At 46.8% G+C, this 20,906-nt stretch overlaps 1 protein-coding gene across 4 annotated transcripts in view; it reads right to left on the bottom strand.

The window, feature by feature from the left end:
• sox6 (SRY-box 6) overlaps positions 1-20,906 on the bottom strand; it is a 327,769-nt gene that overhangs the window by 126,245 nt on the left and 180,618 nt on the right. For all 4 annotated transcript variants that reach the window (XM_031899826.1, XM_031899825.1, NM_001123415.1 and 1 more), the window contains 1 exon segment: positions 1,450-1,539. In XM_031899826.1, coding sequence (XP_031755686.1) covers positions 1,450-1,539 — 90 coding nt within the window.

Here is a 20,906-nt window from a genome sequence, read left to right as displayed (position 1 = left end):
GGTTTTGCCGGTTCTGTCGACACTATGGCACCCCCTACCCATATGTATAAATACAAATATACAGAGAAGGAATGTTCTGGGCACACAATAAGCTGTACCCCCATACTGTACTGTCTAAGGGAAACACTATGGCACCCCCTACCCATATGTATAAATACAAATATACAGAGAAGGAATGTTCTGGGCACACAATAAGCTGTACCCCCATACTGTACTGTCTAAGGGAAACACTATGGCACCCCCTACCCATATGTATAAATACAAATATACAGAGAAGGAATGTTCTGGGCACACAATAAGCTGTACCCACATACTGTACTGTCTAAGGGAAACACTATGGCACCCCCTACCCATATGTATAAATACAAATATACAGGGCGGGAATGCTGGGAGATTTACATGCCGGAGTGTTTATGGCAGACGGAAATGCGGCACAATACTCGCGGTAACTACATTATTTTTTATGCTAATTACGGCTGCAGCTAATTTGCATGCTAATCTTCGGCACAAAAACTCTTTAAGCAGTAGAATCTGACAGCTGCATCGAGGCAAAGGGCTCCGTACGCTCCAAATTACAATTTAAATCTATGTATGGAGGCACTTAATTCCGCGCCCCCCTCCAACCAGCCGTCCTACCCCTCTCCTCAATGGGAAGGGGGAAAAATCACTGGGGGGGGGGGCAGCGGAGAGACAAACGTAAGTAACCCCCCCCCCCGGGGGCAGCGTATTGGGGGGACATGGGGAGCGGAGATGAGTGAAACAACTGCCCCAGGGGAACAAGCTTAAGAGCAAATCAAATTTAGCCACTTCTTACCCACAATGCAATAGGTAATTGCAGCCCAGTAGGATAGGCACGTGATTGGTTGCAGCTGTGTGGGGGGTAAAGTACCAAGGGAACCTGCTTACTGACCAACCAACAGGGTGAGCGAGGGGCGGGGTGGGAGCAATTGTTGGGGAGGTGTGGCAGGAGGAAAGGGTGGGGTGTAAGAGAGAAGGGGGAGGAGCCAATAAGTATTGTCTTGATTGCCAATATTACTTGGCCACAGTCAACTGGGCATGGCCTGGGCTCCAGTTACAAACCAGTGCCCCTACATTCCCATTAATACCAGGAAAACCTGTGCATTGTGGGGGCAAATGAATGAACTGGGCGCCCAATTGGACCAAAATGGATCCGGTGTTGCCTCCACTCATGCTCCTTATAGACTTTCTGTGAGTTCCAATGGGCCAGCTCAGCCTGTTCTGCTGAAATGCATGGGCAAGAAGGACTTCCAGCCTCAGTAATTCCGAAGTTCTCAGTGGCCAATATAGCCACCATACGTGCCAGAAAGTGACACCACTAAGCCACAACATGGCGATCTGCGTCTGAACGTTGCACTTTGCTCTGTGTTTATAAAAGAGCCCCCGGGGCACCAATAAACAAATAATTCAGCCCACAAATCAAGCCTTTACCTTTAATCTCCCCGAGAAGCTCACTGGTGTTCAATCGATCCATTTTGTCTTTCCAGTCCTTCGAAAGAATTTTCTCCACGCAAGTAGAATCTGTCGGGGGGAAAAGGAAAGTTGGGGTTAGCGAGTGCCGAATCCATGGAGATCATTTCATACTTTCTACAATACAGTTCTACAGCATTATTCTGTTTCCTACAGCATTATTCTGCATAGTAGAGAGACACCCAGCTTCGGCACCGGGTAACGGGACCCCCAAGAGAAATTGTTTCAGGAGATTCTGCCCAAGCGTCTAGGTCTGATCCAATGGGGTGTTGAGTTGGTGCCCTATTTACCCCCTATGGAAGCACCCAGCATCCACCAAGTGCCCCTTTGCAAGTCAGACCAGGAATTTAGACGGCTTGGGAAGAAGCCCCTATAGTTACATTTAATGGACTGGAACGAGCTTGGTTGGATGACGCCTGGTTGGATGAAGCACAAACCCAACCGAAACCTTTGCAATGATGTTTAATTGGATACAAATGAAGATTTGGTTTGCTCCGTTCTATAATCACCAGATGCCTGTGCTACTATATCTGTAGGTAGGAAGGGGCAGAAGTCCCATGGAGGACACCCAAGGATGAAAGTCATGGGGCATCTTTCTTGGCTCTAACAGTCTCGCTGGAGAGACAGACTGTACTCAGGATCTGGTTTATGTTGGGAGGTCAAAGTTTACAGGGAGATCATAAAGGAGTGGAATGTAAATAGTGAATCCCTGCCTCACAATTAATCTTATGGAACATGTTGATAGTCTTCTCCCTCTTATCTTGTGTTTATCTTTGGCCTCTGCTCTAATAACGCTCACAGGTCAGAGTGAAATTGCTCACAAACCCCCTTCCAGATCAAAAGGGCTGATAGATTAAACTCAACCTCTGCACCAAGTTGCTTTCACCATCATGTTGGTATTTATATTGCAAAGTTCGGTGGCTTTCCTTGGCCGAGAGGCCCCCCTCCGGGCTCCCTGCTGTTCCTAATTCCATAACCGGCCCATTAAGTCTCCGTAGGTCTCAATTCAGAACGATGAGCCACAGAACGTGCCGGCGAGCGAGAGATGAAATAGAGGTAGAGAGATGGAATGATAGATTGCCAGCGAAGGACTAATCTGGTTAGCCGGCGTTGGTTACGCCTCTGTAGGTTCAGCCAGATATAAATCTCGGAGGAAGTTCTCAGCCCCCTCGCTGGAACCGGCCCAGGTAATCGAGCGCAATCACGGCGCATTAGGTCATGTCTACATTTGCCAAGGAGACCCTAATTGAGTGGGCAAATTTACATCGGTCACAGATGAAATCAAACGCTCAGTCAGCAAATTTGTCGTGGTGGATCGGTGGAATTTTCAGATCCCTGCGCGGAGCCGACAGAATGGAACGAGGCTGGAAACGTGTTTGTTGGTTCTGTGCAAAACAGGAAACATTTGTAATACTTGGTGTAAGGGTGGGGGCTGTCGGGGGGTTTATACTCGGCAAACGTTCCCTTCCCAGGCGGAAAGCTGCCGTTGGGTTTTTTGTTGTACAAGGTGACACCCGAGGATTAACAATGGCACAAATCTGCGGCGTTGCACCGTGACGTGACTGCCGAGGCATTCGCTTTTACAGCGGAAAAAACATAAAGCATCAATATGAGTTATTCTGTCACATTTCCCTTTTATTTGGGCTGCTCCGAAAATTCCCCAAATTCCCTGCCTTTGTCAAGAATAATATTCCGCTGCTAATAGTCCAACCTAATCAACAGAAACGGGACTTTTCTGCTGCAATCAGGGGGCGTTAATATAACCCCCGCGATACAAGCACGGAGTGTTAGGGATAATGAGGCCACAGGGATCCCGAACTCAATGGCACATCTGGAACCTGTTAGAAAGCTAATGGAGATGACTGCCCAACAATCCAAAGGCACCAAAACTCAGGCGTGACAAACGGGAAAAGTGGGTGGAACGCTAATATTTCACTTACTTTTCCATTTTATTCCCATACTTTACGTTGATGACAAAAATCTTTGGCCCTAATTCTTTGTTTTAGGAACAAGAGTGTTTCAGGTCAACGCATGACTTCCTGAAGGTCACAAGGAACTTGTCTACACAAGGTCATCAGACGGTGGCTTCATGGAGACCTCAAGGGCAACTTGCCTATACAAGGTCATCAAACAGTGGCTTCATGGAGACCTCAAGGTCATAACTAAAGATGGTGACATTCAGAAGCACAAGAATAGGATCTTGTAGGTCAGAAGAACCATTCTCTAAGTGTGTCATACTGTCCGTCAAGTTGACGGACAAAGCTTTTTGACCCTAATGCTTTGTTTGAAACAAGAGTGTTTCAGGTCAACACATCAGATTGTGGCCTCATGGAGACCTCAAGGACTATGGATGGTGAAGTTCAGAAGCATGAGAAGGAGATCTTGTAGGTTTAAAGGAACATTGTCTAAGCGTGTCATGCTTCCCACTGCATGGAAATGCCTTTGGATACTCGGGCAGTGCCTGTGGATACTGTCCGAGTATCCAAAGATACCAAAACGGAGATGAGACAAACTGAACGGAATGCTTACATTTCCCTCACTTTCCATATTATTCACATGCTTTGAATTGACAACAAAGCTCTTTGACCCTAATTCTTTGTTTGTGGAACAAGAGGTCAACACACGGCTCTCTAAAGGTCACAAGAAACTTGCATACATAAGGTCATCAGATGGTGGCCTTGTGAAGACCTCAAGGACTAGGGATGGTGAAGTTCACAAGCCTGGAAATGGGATCTTGTAGGTGAAAAGGACCATTGTTTATGTGTGTTGTGCTTCCTATTGCATGGAAATGTCTTTGGATACTCGGGCAGTGCCTTTGGATAACAAAACCGAGTAAAGACAAACAGAAAAAGTGGGCGGAATGCTTATATTTCACTTGCTTTTCCTTTTCACTTACTTTGACGACAAAGCTCTTTGACCCTAAGAATGTTTCAGGTGAAACAGCCTTGTGAAGACCTCAAGGACTAGGGATGGTGAAGTTCAGAAGCCTGGAAATGGGATCTTGTAGGTCAAAACGACCATTGTTTATGTGTGTTGTGCTTCCCATTGCATGGAAATGCCTTTGGATACCAAAACTAAGTAGAGACAAACAGAAAAAGTAGGTGGAATGCTTATATTTCACTTACTTTTCCATTTTATCCACATGCTTTAGGTTGACAACAAAGCTCTTTGACCCTAAGAATGTTACAGGTCAACACATGACTTTCTAAAGGTCATAAGGAGCTTAAATACATAAGGTCATCAGATGGTGGCCTTGTGAAGACCTCAAGGACTAGGGATGGTGAAGTTCACAAGCCTGGAAATGGGATCTTGTAGGTCAAAAGGACCATTGTTTATGTGTGTTTTGCTTCCCATTGCATGGAAATGCTTTTGTATACTCGGGCAGTGCCTTTGGATAACAAAACCGAGTAAAGACAAACAGAAAAAGTGGGCGGAATGATTATATTTCACTCGCTTTTCCTTTTCACTTACTTTGACGACAAAACTCTTTGACCCTAAGAATGTTTCAGGTCAACACATGACCTTCTAAAGGTCCTAAGGAGCTTAAATACATAAGGTCATCAGATGGTGGCCTTGTGAAGACCTCAAGGACTACGGATGGTAAAGTTCAGAGTGTCTTCCCGCTGTAAAGAAATAGCCAAGGAAAGCTCTTCTGAAGGTCAAAATGGCCAGGAAATACTGAAGGCCTTTCAGGAGACCTTGATGTCACCCAGAAGGTCAAATGCAGAAGCTCCATCTTGGCTGCTTCTTGGTTTTGGACCCAGTTAGAGCAGAGACAAAATGAAAATGAGCCGAGCACTTTACCCGGCACCGCTGATTACTGTTTTGAGACTGCAGGCCGTATTTGCAGCCACAGAATGACTAAGTAGGTTATAATTGCAACACATTTGCACAAGTTTCCCTGGAAAGACAACACAGCTTGGAAATGTTTTTGGGTAATATTTCAGCAGAAAAGGCAATTTATTTAGTAATTATATCTTTCAGCAAGTGAGGGGAAATTAAGAAGCTGTAAGTTGTTATGGCGGGTATCAAAATACTTGTCATGCAATAAAACAAAGAATCTAATTCTAACAATTAGGAGCATATATTACTTTATTGGCTTTGGCCCGATAACAGAAGATTCCTCCTACAACCACCAATTACCCATACAACATTATAATTTGTCCTTTAAAGGGAGAGCGTCATCTAATAGGGAGGAGGCGTCGCTCTCGTCTTCCACTAAAACAATTTAATAGGAAGAAAATATTGGCTTTGGGCGTCTCATCGAGCGCCGAGCGGAACGCGCGGATACGGAAATCTCAATTGATTGCAATTTCAGAATTTTTTTCATTTTATTTCAATTCTATTTCATAGTGAAAATTTTTTTTTTACCCAGAAATATATTTTTTAAATGTATATTTATCATTATGGAATGAAAAGTTATGAAACAAGAAGGAGGATTTCGATTTATTCGGATAAAAACAAACAAATCTACACTAAAGGGGAAATACACCCCCCCCCCCAAATAAATGAAACAAATACAGTGATATCTCCATGGCCCTGACGCTACTTTATAATACAAGATGGATGTTCTACATGAAGGAGCCCCCTCTGAGCTCCTGAGTATAAATCACTGGGGGGGGCAGCTACAAAGGGAGAGGTCAGGTGGAGGCACGGAGGTGGGGGTGGTTCCAAGTGAACTCATAGAAATCGGGATTTGACTAAGTATAGGGTTCAATCATCTGAGGAATGGAAGGAATCTGCTCCTGGATTGGCATGATAAGATAAGGAGACCTGGATAATCACTGATGTCCCGGCCAAACACAAAGCAGCCGCCCTATAAAGAACCAGTACCAGTACCTGCAAGGCATTGATTCCCAAGGCATTGATTCCCCACAGACTAAGGGCCACTTATACAGGGTCCTACAGCATTGGCAGGTAGGAGGGCTCAGTTAGGGTGAGAATGGAAGATACTGACCATTTGCTTTTCTAGATCCAGCTCAAACCCCAATTTGATGGTCAATGGTAGTGAATATCTACTTGTTGCCCTAGATACTATTGACACTATGGCTGAACGACCAGTCACTTCCTATGTGAGTGCTCTGAATAAAAGTTGGACCATCAAGGAGAAACCCATCCCCAAGTGAGGCCTGAATTGAAGTCAACCACTTCTTTATAAGAAATGCCAGAATTTTTGAAGGTTCAGGCTTAGAGCCGGTTTGGAACCAAAGACAAGTGTTTGCACCCATTTCTGACCCCGTGGCCCCTCTGGCTGGGCTCCCTGGAGGGCCTGAAACACTGTTAAGGAGGGTTCAACCTAAAGGCTGCTTAAGGTGAGAACTGGGGGAATGGCCATTTGCTCTCTTAGGTAAATCTGAAAGTTGAGTCTAAGGCTGAATGACTGATGCACCAATATCTCCCTAACCCTATAAGCTAAGGAGGGTCCTTACCAAAGGATGGACCTTCAAAGGGGGCCTTAGCCAGAGGTTGCCTCCTCAAATGGGGCTTAAAGAGCTGGACTCCCTGGAAGGCTTTGGGTTGGGGTAGGTGGGACTCAGCCTGTCAGTAATGGTAAGAAGTGGGGAGAATGGTGATTTTTGCTACTATATTAACCCAAATAATAAGGCTAGTCTAAAGGTCAGTCAGGTTGAGATTTGGGGTGACTATGTATCTCCCTTAGATAGTCATACAACTAAAGCTGAATGACTGATGCACCAATATCTCCCTACCTCTGTAACAACCCTATAAGCTAATGAGGGTCCTTACCAAAGGATGGACCTTCAAGGAGGGCCTTAGCCAGAGGTGGCCTCCTCAAACGAGGCTTAAAAACTACTAAAAGACCAATCTGTAGAGCTGGGCTCCCTGGAGGGCTTAGAGTTGAGGTAGGTGGGGCTCAGCCTGAAGGACAGTAATGGTAAGAAGTGGGGAGAATGGTGATTTTTCCTACTATTTTAACCTAAATAATAAAGTCAGTTAGGTGTGACTATAGATTAGGGGTGACTATGTATCTCCCTTACAACTATGACTGAATGGCTGAAACAGATAATTCCCTATATCTAAACCCATTTCATAAGCTCAAGTTGGGCCTTCAAAGGGGGCCCTAGCCAAAGGTTTCACTGACACCCACTATTCTATATGAAAAGTCCCCTGAGTTGTTTAGGGTCCAAGCCCCACATCCCAATCCAAGGTTTCTAGATGGGCCCTAGTAGGTGCAGGCTAGTAGTCATGGTAACAACATTAACCTAGAATGGACCTCAGGGAACCTCTATGACTCTCCATCCCCACATTCTGGGAAAGCCCAACACAATGGGCGAGACTGTATCCAATAAACGGCAAAGGTGAAATCACTAGAAGTGATGGTGGAAGCATTTGGTATATTTTCACCTTTTTTGAGGGCAGTTCCATTAGATATAATGGGGGAGGGAACCGGATTTAGGATATCTGTTACCCAAGGACCCCCAATATCAGTCCCTTTCCCTGCTGGACTCATTACGGATATCAGATACTGGAAAGATGGCGCCGGGGACGAGTCGCTGAATGACCCCCGGTTAAACGAGCGCTGCCCCCCCCACCCCACAAAGTGTTGGCTCCGCCGAGCTACAAATTATTTTTAATTTGCCTAAATATTCTCATTATGGTCTTTGAAAAGCGGCAATAAGGGGCGGGATCCCGCCACCCGCGCTTTGTGTTTCCTCGCGTCGGAGTCGCACATAAAAGCGCAACCTTCATGCGACTGCGACTTCAAAGCCCCAAATGTCAAACCTTATTATTTCAAATCAGCTTTGACTTTATACGACTTAATAAACTGCCGGGGATTTGCCAGACCTATTTATAACAAGCGATTCAATGAAAATAATGATGGGGGCCCCGCGCGCTCGCTGCCTAATGACTGAACTGATCCGGTGACAACAGGCGGCGCCCAAACAGGGAGGGGGGGGGATACACAATGGCAAATGGGGACAAATATACAGAGAAGGAATGTTCTCGGCACACAATAAGCTGTACCCCCATACTGTACTGTCTAAGGGAAACACTATGGCACCCCCTACCCATATGTATAAATACAAATATACAGAGAAGGAATGTTCTGGGCACACAATAAGCTGTACCCCCATACTGTACTGTCTAAGGGAAACACTATGGCACCTCCTACCCATATGTATAAATACAAATATACAGAGAGGGAATGTTCTGGGCACACAATAAGCTGTACCCCCATACTGTACTGTCTAAGGGAAACACTATGGCACCTCCTACCCATATGTATAATACAAATATACAGAGAAGGAATGTCTGGGCACACAATAAGCTGTACCCCCATACTGTACTGTCTAAGGGAAAACACTATGGCACCCCCTACCCATATGTATAAATACAAATATACAGAGAAGGAATGTTCTGGGCACACAATAAGCTGTACCCCATACTGTACTGTCTAAGGGAAACACTATGGCACCTCCTACCCATATGTATAAATACAAATATACAGAGAAGGAATGTTCTGGGCACACAATAAGCTGTACCCCCATACTGTACTGTCTAAGGGAAAACACTATGGGCACCCCCTACCCATATGTATAAATACAAATATACAGGAGAAGGAATGTTCTGGGCACACAATAAGCTGTACCCCCATACTGTACTGTCTAAGGGAAACACTATGGCACCCCCTACCCATATGTATAAATACAAATATACAGAGAGGGAATGTTCTGGGCACACAATAAGCTGTACCCCCATACTGTACTGTCTAAGGGAAACACTATGGCACCCCCTACCCATATGTATAAATACAAAGAAACAAAGAATATAAAAGACCCCCGGGGTATGTTCTATTTTCCCTGAATAATTTGCCTGTTTGCACATAGCAGGTAAAACACAGACTCAATGGCTTTTCATGTGAAGTTTATTTAGACTAATCAGCAATTAAATGAAAGTTATTAATAATGAATTTGCTCTGTATTTACCTTTCAATACCCTCCTACATTTGCTATTCAAATAACTCACCATAAGTTATTAAATGGCAATTTATTCTGATTAGACAATTTGAAAAGTTAATGAAATATTTATACACACACAATACTGTGGGCGCATGTGTAATGTCGGGCTCATCTGCCTCCGACACCGAGGGAATCCATTTAGGGCCCCGCTCGTTAGGGTTTATTAGCCACAAGTTACCAATTTAGCTCCGACGAGCAGAACAGACTGAATTGTTTCAACTGCAAATAGAAAATCAGAGAAGGAACAGTCTCCAATTAATAAATATATTAATGGGAGGGATAATAATAGCCTCTGGGAAGGGACTGGGGCTGTGGGATAGCAGGTATAGTAGGGAGAGATGGTGCCTATAGTAGCAGTGGGGGGATAATAGCCTCTGGGAAGGGACTGGGGCTGTGGGATAGCAGGTATAGTAGGGAGAGATGGTGCCTATAGTAGCAGTGGGGGGATAATAGCCTCTGGGAAGGGACTGGGGCTGTGGGATAGCAGGTATAGTAGGGAGAGATGGTGCCTATAGTAACAGTGGGGGGATAATAGCCTCTGGGAAGGGACTGGGGCTGTGGGATAGCAGGTATAGTAGGGAGAGATGGTGCCTATAGTAGCAGTGGGATAATAGCCTCTGGGAAGGGACTGGGGCTGTGGGATAGCAGGTATAGTAGGGAGAGATGGTGCCTATAGTAGCAGTGGGGGGATAATAGCCTCTGGGAAGGGACTGGGGCTGTGGGATAGCAGGTATAGTAGGGAGAGATGGTGCCTATAGTAGCAGTGGGGGGATAATAGCCTCTGGGAAGGGACTGGGGCTGTGGGATAGCAGGTATAGTAGGGAGAGATGGTGCCTATAGTAGCAGTGGGATAATAGCCTCTGGGAAGGGACTGGGGCTGTGGGATAGCAGGTATAGTAGGGAGAGATGGTGCCTATAGTAGCAGTGGGGGGATAATAGCCTCTGGGAAGGGACTGGGGCTGTGGGATAGCAGGTATAGTAGGGAGAGATGGTGCCTATAGTAGCAGTGGGGGGATAATAGCCTCTGGGAAGGGACTGGGTGGGGTATTTGGGGCACATACATATTAGTGCCATATCTTACGCTTTTCCTATATTTAATCCTCCTAAAATAATTGTTGTGGAACAGTTTATTTGAGGGGCGGCACAATGTTGGATCCCACCCTATTAATAGACAATAAGGAGGGACCTTCAGCTTTTCCCATAGAACAGGGCACGGAATACACAGATGCTCCGTGGGACAGTAAGAACCTGGAATTCAGAGAATCTCGTGCCAGTTCCATCACTTTCTGCTCTAATCCGACTCCCCCCTAAACTGGCATTGGTCCAGTCCATTTTCTTTCCTATTTGACCCTCTTTGGATTGATCCTAAAACTGCATTTTCTAACTTTGTTTCCTTTATACAAACACCTGCCCCTATATATTAGGTACCTACCTAGTGCTACCAACCCCTATTTCTGTAGGGAAATGAGAGCAGGGCAGGCAGTAACCCTTCCAACACTTTCCCCTGTCTCTGCCCCTATATATTAGGTACCTACCTAGTGCTACCAACCCCTATTTCTGTAGGGAAATGAGAGCAGGGCAGGCAGTAACCCTTCCAACACTTTCCCCTGTCTCTGCCCCTATATATTAGGTACCTACCTAGTGCTACCAACCCCTATTTCTGTAGGGAAATGAGAGCAGGGCAGGCAGTAACCCTTCCAACACTTTCCCCTGTCTCTGCCCCTATATATTAGGTACCTACCTAGTGCTACCAACCCCAGTTACCCTGTGACACCTGATGGTGGCGCTGTCGGGGATGCTGGGAGTTGCAGTCGAACACCTGGAGAGTCACAGACCGCAGATGCCCAAGGGGTACAGTAAATGTTGTTTAATGAGTGTTTAACAATAAAACTTGCCCTTTGTTCCATAATGAACATTTCCGCCCCCGGTTGCTGGTTGGTTGCTCAGTACCAGAGACGACACCTTTTGTTCATTTATTACACAAACCACAACCAACCACAAGATTTCTGGCTGAAGTTCCCAGTTAACCCCTTCCCTCCCTGTGGCCGGGGGGGCAGCATTCCCTAAGAGGGAACATGGAGGCTGAGAGGGTTAAACACAATTTGATTAATTGTCCCAGTGACACCGGCCCAACGGGCTGCATAGAATTGTTCCGTTTGTGTTTATTGTGTAGGAATTTAAATTCTCTGCTAATTGTGACCTTTAGTTTAAACAATAAAGATCTCAGCGCCGACCCGGGACTTGTTGTTACTCGCCGGCACCGGGTTACACATTATCCCCCAATCACTGCCACCCCGAGCCCTGGGGTTCTGCTCCAACTGGGCGGTACCGGGGGTAAATATTATAGCAAGAGCTTTTACATTATTGCCCAATAAGAACTAGTAAAGAGGGGGGGCAGCAGTGTTGGGGCCCCCCTATACTCCTGAACCCCCAAACCTTGGGGATAATGATCTGTATCTCACACATATATTGTACATCAGTCAGGGACCCCACTGGCCCCCCTATACTCCTGCACCCCCAAACCTTGGGGATAATGATCTGTATCAGTCAGGGACCCCACTGGCCCCCCTATACTCCTGCACCCCCAAACCTTGGGGATAATGATCTGTATCTCACACATATATTGATATTGTACATCAGTCAGGGACCCCACTGGCCCCCCTATACTCCTGTACCCCCAAACCTTGGGGATAATGATCTGTATCTCACACATATATTGTACATCAGTCAGGGACCCCACTGGCCCCCCTATACTCCTGCACCCCCAAACCTTGGGGATAATGATCTGTATCTCACACATATATTGTACATCAGTCAGGGACCCCACTGGCCCCCCTATACTCCTGCACCCCCAAACCTTGGGGATAATGATCTGTATCTCACACATATATTGATATTGTACATCAGTCAGGGACCCCACTGGCCCCCCTATACTCCTGCACCCCCAAACCTTGGGGATAATGATCTGTATCTCACACATATATTGTACATCAGTCAGGGACCCCACTGGCCCCCCTATACTCCTGCACCCCCAAACCTTGGGGATAATGATCTGTATCTCACACATATATTGTACATCAGTCAGGGACCCCACTGGCCCCCCTATACTCCTGCACCCCCAAACCTTGGGGATAATGATCTGTATCTCACACATATATTGATATTGTACATTATTCAGGGACCCCACTGCCCCCCCTATACTCCTGCACCCCCAAACCTTGGGGATAATGATCTATATCTCCCACATATATTGTACATCAGTCAGGGACCCCACTGGCCCCCCTATACTCCTGCACCCCCAAACCTTGGGGATAATGATCTATATCTCACACATATATTGTACATCAGTCAGGGACCCCACTGGCCCCCCTATACTCCTGCACCCCCAAACCTTGGGGATAATGATCTATATCTCACACATATATTGTACATCAGTCAGGGACCCCACTGGCCCCCCTATACTCCTGCACCCCCAAACCTTGGGGATAATGATCTGTATCTCACACATATATTGTACATCAGTCAGGGACCCCACTGGCCCCCCTATACTCCTGCACCCCCAAACCTTGGGGATAATGATCTGTATCTCACACATATATTGATATTGTAACAAAGTGTTTGGGTGCAGCCGCCTCTCTGGGGTTCGGGGGACGCGCACGGAGAGGGCCCATTAGCTTTAAGCAGATTTGGGCCAATAAATCAGGCGGCGGGGGCCGCGGGAGCTAAAGGGAAACACATGCTACTTTAGGGCATAAGAGGCCACTCAGGGAGCTTTTAGTGCAGCTCAAATGTTACGAATTTAACCCAAGATTTGTTTTAAAAAGCATTAATTTTCTGCCGCTACAAAGGTGATTTATGTGGAACAGAAGCCGGCGGCCCCCCCTCCCGCACCCCCAACAGTAACATTAGGGAGGAGATTCAGCAAAGGGAGGAGTCTGGGGACAGTTTGGTGCTTTTGGCTCATTGTCTCTGTTAATTTGTATGTTTAATGGATTAATATTCTACACATTATATCCTTATAATAAATCATGTCTGTCATATAACCTGAAACTTGTGTGTTATCTGGGATTATGTACCCCCCACTGTAATATATAAGGATACTAGAAGTAGCTCTGGAGTTCCGTGACCTGCATAAAATCACTCAGCCTGCAGCCTTGTGCCTTTATATGGGGGGCACAGAACCCCTCAGTGACTGCTAATATCCTTATCATTTACAGTAGGGGGTACATTATCCCTTATAATACATGAGTGATACTCAGAGTTCCCTGTATAACTCAGCCTGCAGCCTTGTGCCTTTATATGGGGGGCACAGAACCCCTCAGTGACTGCTAATATCCTTATCATTTACAGTAGGGGGTACATTATCCCTTATAATACATGAGTGATACTCAGAGTTCCCTGTATAACTCAGCCTGCAGCCTTGTGCCTTTATATGGGGGGCACAGAACCCCTCAGTGACTGCTAATATCCTTATCATTTACAGTAGGGGGTACATTATCCCTTATAATACATGAGTGATACTCAGAGTTCCCTGTATAACTCAGCCTGCAGCCTTGTGCCTTTATATGGGGGGCACAGAACCCCTCAGTGACTGCTAATATCCTTATCATTTACAGTAGGGGGTACATTATCCCTTATAATACATGAGTGATACTCAGAGTTCCCTGTATAACTCAGCCTGCAGCCTTGTGCCTTTATATGGGGGGCACAGAACCCCTCAGTGACTGCTAATATCCTTATCATTTACAGTAGGGGGTACATTATCCCTTATAATACATGAGTGATACTCAGAGTTCCCTGTATAACTCAGCCTGCAGCCTTGTGCCTTTATATGGGGGGCACAGAACCCCTCAGTGACTGCTAATATCCTTATCATTTACAGTAGGGGGTACATTATCCCTTATAATACATGAGTGATACTCAGAGTTCCCTGTATAACTCAGCCTGCAGCCTTGTGCCTTTATATGGGCACAGAACCCCTCAGTGACTGCTAATATCCTTATCATTTACAGTAGGGGGTACATTATCCCTTATAATACATGAGTGATACTCAGAGTTCCCTGTATAACTCAGCCTGCAGCCTTGTGCCTTTATATGGGCACAGAACCCCTCAGTGACTGCTAATATCCTTATCATTTACAGTAGGGGGTACATTATCCCTTATAATACATGAGTGATACTCAGAGTTCCCTGTATAACTCAGCCTGCAGCCTTGTGCCTTTATATGGGGGGCACAGAACCCCTCAGTGACTGCTAATATCCTTATCATTTACAGTAGGGGGTACATTATCCCTATAATACATGAGTGATACCATTGCACAGTAATGTTCTGTGAGGCCTTTGGGTTGGAGGATCGGCCGGCAGGTTGTGGGACTCGAGGGCTCATTTCCAAGTGCAAATATTTGCCTTCTCGCGGCTCGGACGGCATCTTGAATTAATGGGAAAGCGCAGTTTATTAAAGCCGCGCGTCCGTATCCCGGGTGCAGCTCATAAAACAGAGCAGGCGAAAAGTTACATTTAATATCCGGGGGGGGGGGGGGGGGATTTGTTAAAAGAAACCCAAAGGGCTCTTGGGAAATCCCTGAAACACAGACCGCAAAGTCCTAACAAATAAGCCCAGGTCGGCAATGGCGGCTTTTTCCAAAAGGTTCGGACGCGGCGAGCAAATATTCTGCCGGTATTTTGCATTCATTGTGCTGCTCCTGTATCTCCTCAGCATAAACTGTTTAACTTCTCCTTTTGCAGAATTTAGACTTCTCTGTTGCTATGCCCACTGTCCCTAGTAACACAAATAATTCTGCCCTTGTGGAGTCAGTGGCAATTTCTTTCCAATTCTCATCTCACGCAATAATCGAAGCAGGACCAGACTTGGGTGCCCGAGTATCAGCGAATCACTTGTTGGCCAATTCCATGTATAATACCCCAGAACCCACAGCAGGATAAATACAGTGCCAATTCCATGTATAATACCCCAGAACCCACAGCGGGATAAATACAGTGCCAATTCCATGTATAATACCCCAGAACCCACAGCAGGATAAATACAGTGCCAATTCCATGTATAATACCCCAGAACCCACAGCAGGATAAATACAGCGCCAATTCCATGTATAATACCCCAGAACCCACAGCAGGATAAATACAGTGCCAATTCCATGTATAATACCCCAGAACCCACAGCAGGATAAATACAGTGCCAATTCCATGTATAATACCCCAGAACCCACAGCAGGATAAATACAGTGCCAATTCCATGTATAATACCCCAGAACCCACAGCAGGATAAATACAGTGCCAATTCCATGTATAATACCCCAGAACCCACAGCAGGATAAATACAGTGCCAATTCCATGTATAATACCCCAGAACCCACAGCAGGATAAATACAGTGCCAATTCCATGTATAATACCCCAGAACCCACAGCAGGATAAATACAGTGCCAATTCCATGTATAATACCCCAGAACCCACAGCAGGATAAATACAGTGCCAATTCCATGTATAATACCCCAGAACCCACAGCAGGATAAATACAGTGCCAATTCCATGTATAATACCCCAGAACCCACAGCAGGATAAATACAGTGCCAATTCCATGTATAATACCCAGAACCCACAGCAGATAAATACAGTGCCAATTCCATGTATAATACCCCAGAACCCACAGCAGGATAAATACAGTGCCAATTCCATGTATAATACCCCAGAACCCACAGCGGGATAAATACAGTGCCAATTCCATGTATAATACCCCAGAACCCACAGCAGATAAATACAGTGCCAATTCCATGTATAATACCCCAGAACCCACAGCAGGATAAATACAGTGCCAATTCCATGTATAATACCCCAGAACCCACAGTGGGAAAAATACAGTGCCAATTCCATGTATAATACCCCAGAACCCACAGTGGGATAAATACAGTGCCAATTCCATGTATAATACCCCAGAACCCACAGCAGGATAAATACAGTGCCAATTCCATGTATAATACCCCAGAACCCACAGTGGATAAATACAGTGCCAATTCCATGTATAATACCCCAGAACCCACAGCAGGATAAATACAGTGCCAATTCCATGTATAATACCCCAGAACCCACAGTGGGATAAATACAGTGCCAATTCCATGTATAATACCCCAGAACCCACAGCAGGATAAATACAGTGCCAATTCAATGTATAATACCCCAGAACCCCCAGCAGGATAAATACAGTGCCAATTCCATGTTTAATAATAATATGACTGTCTAAATCTCAATGTATCAGTCTATTTTTCAGACCTGCAGAAGGACCTTGACAATAACATTCTTGCCTGATCCGTACAGACCATGAGACCCTGTGCCTCGGAATCTGCCCCAGGGGGCGACAAGCCCTTCCCTCTTGTTTAGCTCATAGCAGTAAATAGAGATATTGGTTTCCACGTTGGGCCAAGGCAGCGGCGCCGGGGGGCACCAACCAGCGGGCAGAACCTCCTTCCCAACACCTTGATCATCGCCGAGGAAAAGTTGGGGGGGGGGGCAAAACCAAAAAAACAAAACCTGTCGTATTATTATTGAAAAAAAACCGTGTGCGAATGAATGACAGCTCGGCAAACATTGTCTTCCCCATGAATATTATAATCACCGAATCAATAAGCCCACGGCGAAAAAAAAAACCGGCACAAAAAAAACCGCCGTGTTTTGTCATTTTGTGATGAAGTTATAAAAACAACAGACATTCAATATGCCAAGTGTTCCTCAATCCTCCATAATCACAGCCTTATTGAAGGCAGGACAAAAGAGGGCTAATTGCATAGGAGCAGTCTCAATGTAATAGGTTAGACACCCAGGCTGCGCTCTACAATGAACAAAACCCGCGCCTCCCCGTACGCGGCAGAATGTCAGCGCTCATTTTCACGCAATTACCTTCATTCTTGTCAACAGTTTTAATAACCTCCATCATCTCTAAAAGACTTTTGCTTCAGTTAAATAATTTTCCGCTTTTTAATATGCAAATGCGCTTGTTCGTATGCATGGATGGAGTGGATTCGGCACTTGAAATGTGTCACTGCGGCGCGGCGCACCTGTGCCCGCGAACGCTCCTCTTAATTGACACCTAATACTATTAATTATTCCACTTACTGAGCAGCCTCTATTAGTCACCTGGAGGTTTCACTGGAGGCTGCGCTCGGACCACCTCGCCCCGGCGCCGCCGACGCTCTATAAATAGGAGGGACGGATTTAGCAAATGGAACATCACCATCACGGAGATCTGGGCAGGTTTGCCCTTTGTTTCCGGACCACCGGGTCGGGGCTACGGGCGACCACAGCTTAACCCACGAGGAGCCAATGAGAATTGAACTTGGGCTTATTGTTGGCACTGATCCCAGACTGAAGTCCAGCTCGGGGGCCTATTTGCTCTCCTAGATACTCCTGGAAGCCCAGTTGGAAGAGCCAATAGAGTAGGGTTGTCACCTCTTGGTGGTGGTGGAACCAGACAGTGAGGAGATGGGGCAGAAGATGAAAGGGCAGTTCTACCCCAGACTGAAGTCCAGCTGGGGGCCTATGTGCTCTCCTAGATACTCCTGGAAGCCCAGTTGGAAGAGCCAATAGAGTAGGGTTGTCACCTCTTGGTGGTGGTGGAACCAGACAGTGAGGAGATGGGGCAGAAGATGAAAGGGCAGTTCTACCCCAGACTGAAGTCCAGCTGGGGGCCTATTTTCTCTCCTAGATACTCCTGGAAGCCCAGTTGGAAGAGCCAATAGAGTAGGGTTGTCACCTCTTGGTGGTGGTGGAACCAGACAGTGAGGAGATGGGGCAGAAGATGAGAGGGGGTTGAGTGGCACCATTTAGGGGCGGGCTTAACCCACAAGGAGCCAATGAGAATCTAACTTTGTGGTTCTGATCCCCCCCATTGTTTGACATGGGCCGTCCCACAGTTGGAATTTAAGAGGAATCCAAAGCAGAATATCCTTTGGGCCTCCATTATTATCACCATAATTACCCCAGTTCCTGGTCCTAAAGGCTTCCGGGTCCCAGGGCTTAGGGCAGTTCTACCCCAGACTGAAGTCCAGCTGGGGGCCTATTTGCTCTCCTAGATACTCCTGGAAGCCCAGTTGGAAGAGCCAATAGAGTAGGGTTGTCACCTCTTGGTGGTGGTGGAACCAGACAGTGAGGAGATGGGGCAGAAGATGAAAGGGCAGTTCTACCCCAGACTGAAGTCCAGCTGGGGGCCTATTTGCTCTCCTAGATACTCCTGGAAGCCCAGTTGGAAGAGCCAATAGAGTAGGGTTGTCACCTCTTGGTGGTGGTGGAACCAGACAGTGAGGAGATGGGGCAGAAGACGAGAGGGGGTTGAGTGGCACCATTTAGGGGCGGGCTTAACTCACAAGGAGCCAATGAGAATCTAACTTTGTGGTTCTGATCCCCCCCATTGTTTGACATGGGCCGTCCCACAGTTGGAATTTAAGAGGAATCCAAAGCAGAATATCCTTTGGGCCTCCATTATTATCACCATAATTACCCCAGTTCCTGGTCCTAAAGGCTTCTGGGTCCTAGGGCTTAGGGCAGTTCTACCCCAGACTGGGGGCCTATTTGCTCTCCTAGATACTCCTGGAAGCCCAGTTGGAGGAGCCAATACAGTAGGGTTGTCACCTTTTGGTAGGGAAGAAGATGAGAGGCGTTGAGTGGTGCCATTTATCGCTGATTGGTTGCTATGGGTTACTACCCAGGTGCAAATTTGCCCAGTGAGCCCCAGAATCTTCTCCCCCTGTGTGGGTGGGTGGGTTCCATTCTGCCCCAGCTATTACCTGCAAGGTGCCACCGACGCTCTATAAATAGGAGTGACGGATTTAGCAAATGGAACATCACCATCACGGAGATCTGGGCAGGTTAGCCCTTTGTTTCAGGACCGCCGGGTCGGGGCTACGGGCGACGACAGCTTAACCCACGAGGAGCCAATGAGAATTGAACTTGGGTTTATTGTTGGCACTTTGTGGTTCCAATCCCCCCCGTTGTTTGACATGGGCCGTCCCACAGTTGGAATTTAAGAGGAATCATCCTTTGGGCCTCCATTATAATCACCATAATTACCCCAGTTCCTGGCCCTAAAGGCTTCCGGGTCCCAGGGCTTAGGGCAGTTCTACCCCAGACTGGGGGCTTATTTGCTCTCCTAGATACTCCTGGAAGCCCAGTTGGAAGAGCCAATAGAGTAGGGTTGTCACCTCTTGGTGGTGGTGGAACCAGACAGAAGATAAGAGGGGTTAAGTGGCGCCATTTAGGGGCAGGCTTAACCCACAAGGAGCCAATGAGAATCTAACTTGGGTTTATTGTTGGCACTTTGTGGTTCCGTTCCCCCCCATTGTTTGACATGGGCCGTCCCACAGTTGGACCTCCATTATTATCACCTCCATTGGACCTCCATTATTATCACCATAATTACCCCAGTTCCTGGTCCTAAAGGCTTCCGGGTCCCAGGGCTTAGGGCAGTTCTACCCCAGACTGAAGTCCAGCTGGGGGCCTATTTGCTCTCCTAGATACTCCTGGAATCCCAGTTGGAAGATCCAATAGAGTAGGGTTGTCTCCTCTTGGTGGTGGTGGAACCAGACAGTGAGGAGATGGGGCAGAAGATGACAGGGCAGTTCTACCCCAGACTGAAGTCCAGCTGGGGGCCTATTTGCTCTCCTAGATACTCCTGGAAGCCCAGTTGGAAGAGCCTATAGAGTAGGGTTGTCACCTCTTGGTGGTGGAACCAGACAGCGAGGAGATGGGGCAGAAGATGACAGGGCAGTTCTACCCCAGACTGAAGTCCAGCTGGGGCCTATTTGTTCTCCTAGATACTCCTGGAAGCCCAGTTGGAAGAGCCAATAGAGTAGGGTTGTCACCTTTTGGTGGGTCAGAAGATGAGAGGGGGTTGAGTGGCGCCATTTAGGGGCAGGCTATATTGTATCCAGTGGTGACTGGCACATTTTGGCCCTCCTATTGGTAGAATACGAGGAAAAATCTAACCACTCATTGGTTGCTATGGGTTACTACCCAGGTGCATGTTTGCCCAGTGAGCCCCAGAATCACCATCACGGAGATCTGGGCAGGTTTGCCCTTTGTTTCCGGACGGCCGGGTCGGGGCTACGGGCGACAACAGCTTAACCCACCAGGAGCCAATGAGAATTGAACTTGGGCTTATTGTTGGCACTTTTTGGTTCTGATCCCCCTCGTTGTTTGACATGGCCCGTCCCACAGTTGGAATTAAGAGGAATCCAAAGCAGAATATCCTTTGGGCCTCCATTATTATCACCATAATTACCCCAGTTCCTGGTCCAAAAGGCTTCTGGGTCCCAGGGCTTAGGGCAGTTCTACCCCAGACTGGGGGCCTATTTGCTCTCCTAGATACTCCTGGAAGCCCAGTTGGAAGAGCCAATAGAGTAGGGTTGTCTCCTCTTGGTGGTGGTGGAACCAGA

The sequence above is a fragment of the Xenopus tropicalis genome, chromosome 4, assembly GCF_000004195.4.
Source record: "Xenopus tropicalis strain Nigerian chromosome 4, UCB_Xtro_10.0, whole genome shotgun sequence".
NCBI lineage: Eukaryota > Metazoa > Chordata > Amphibia > Anura > Pipidae > Xenopus > Xenopus tropicalis.
Note: the sequence above shows the minus strand (reverse complement) of the source record. Positions and strands in the feature narration are given on the sequence as shown.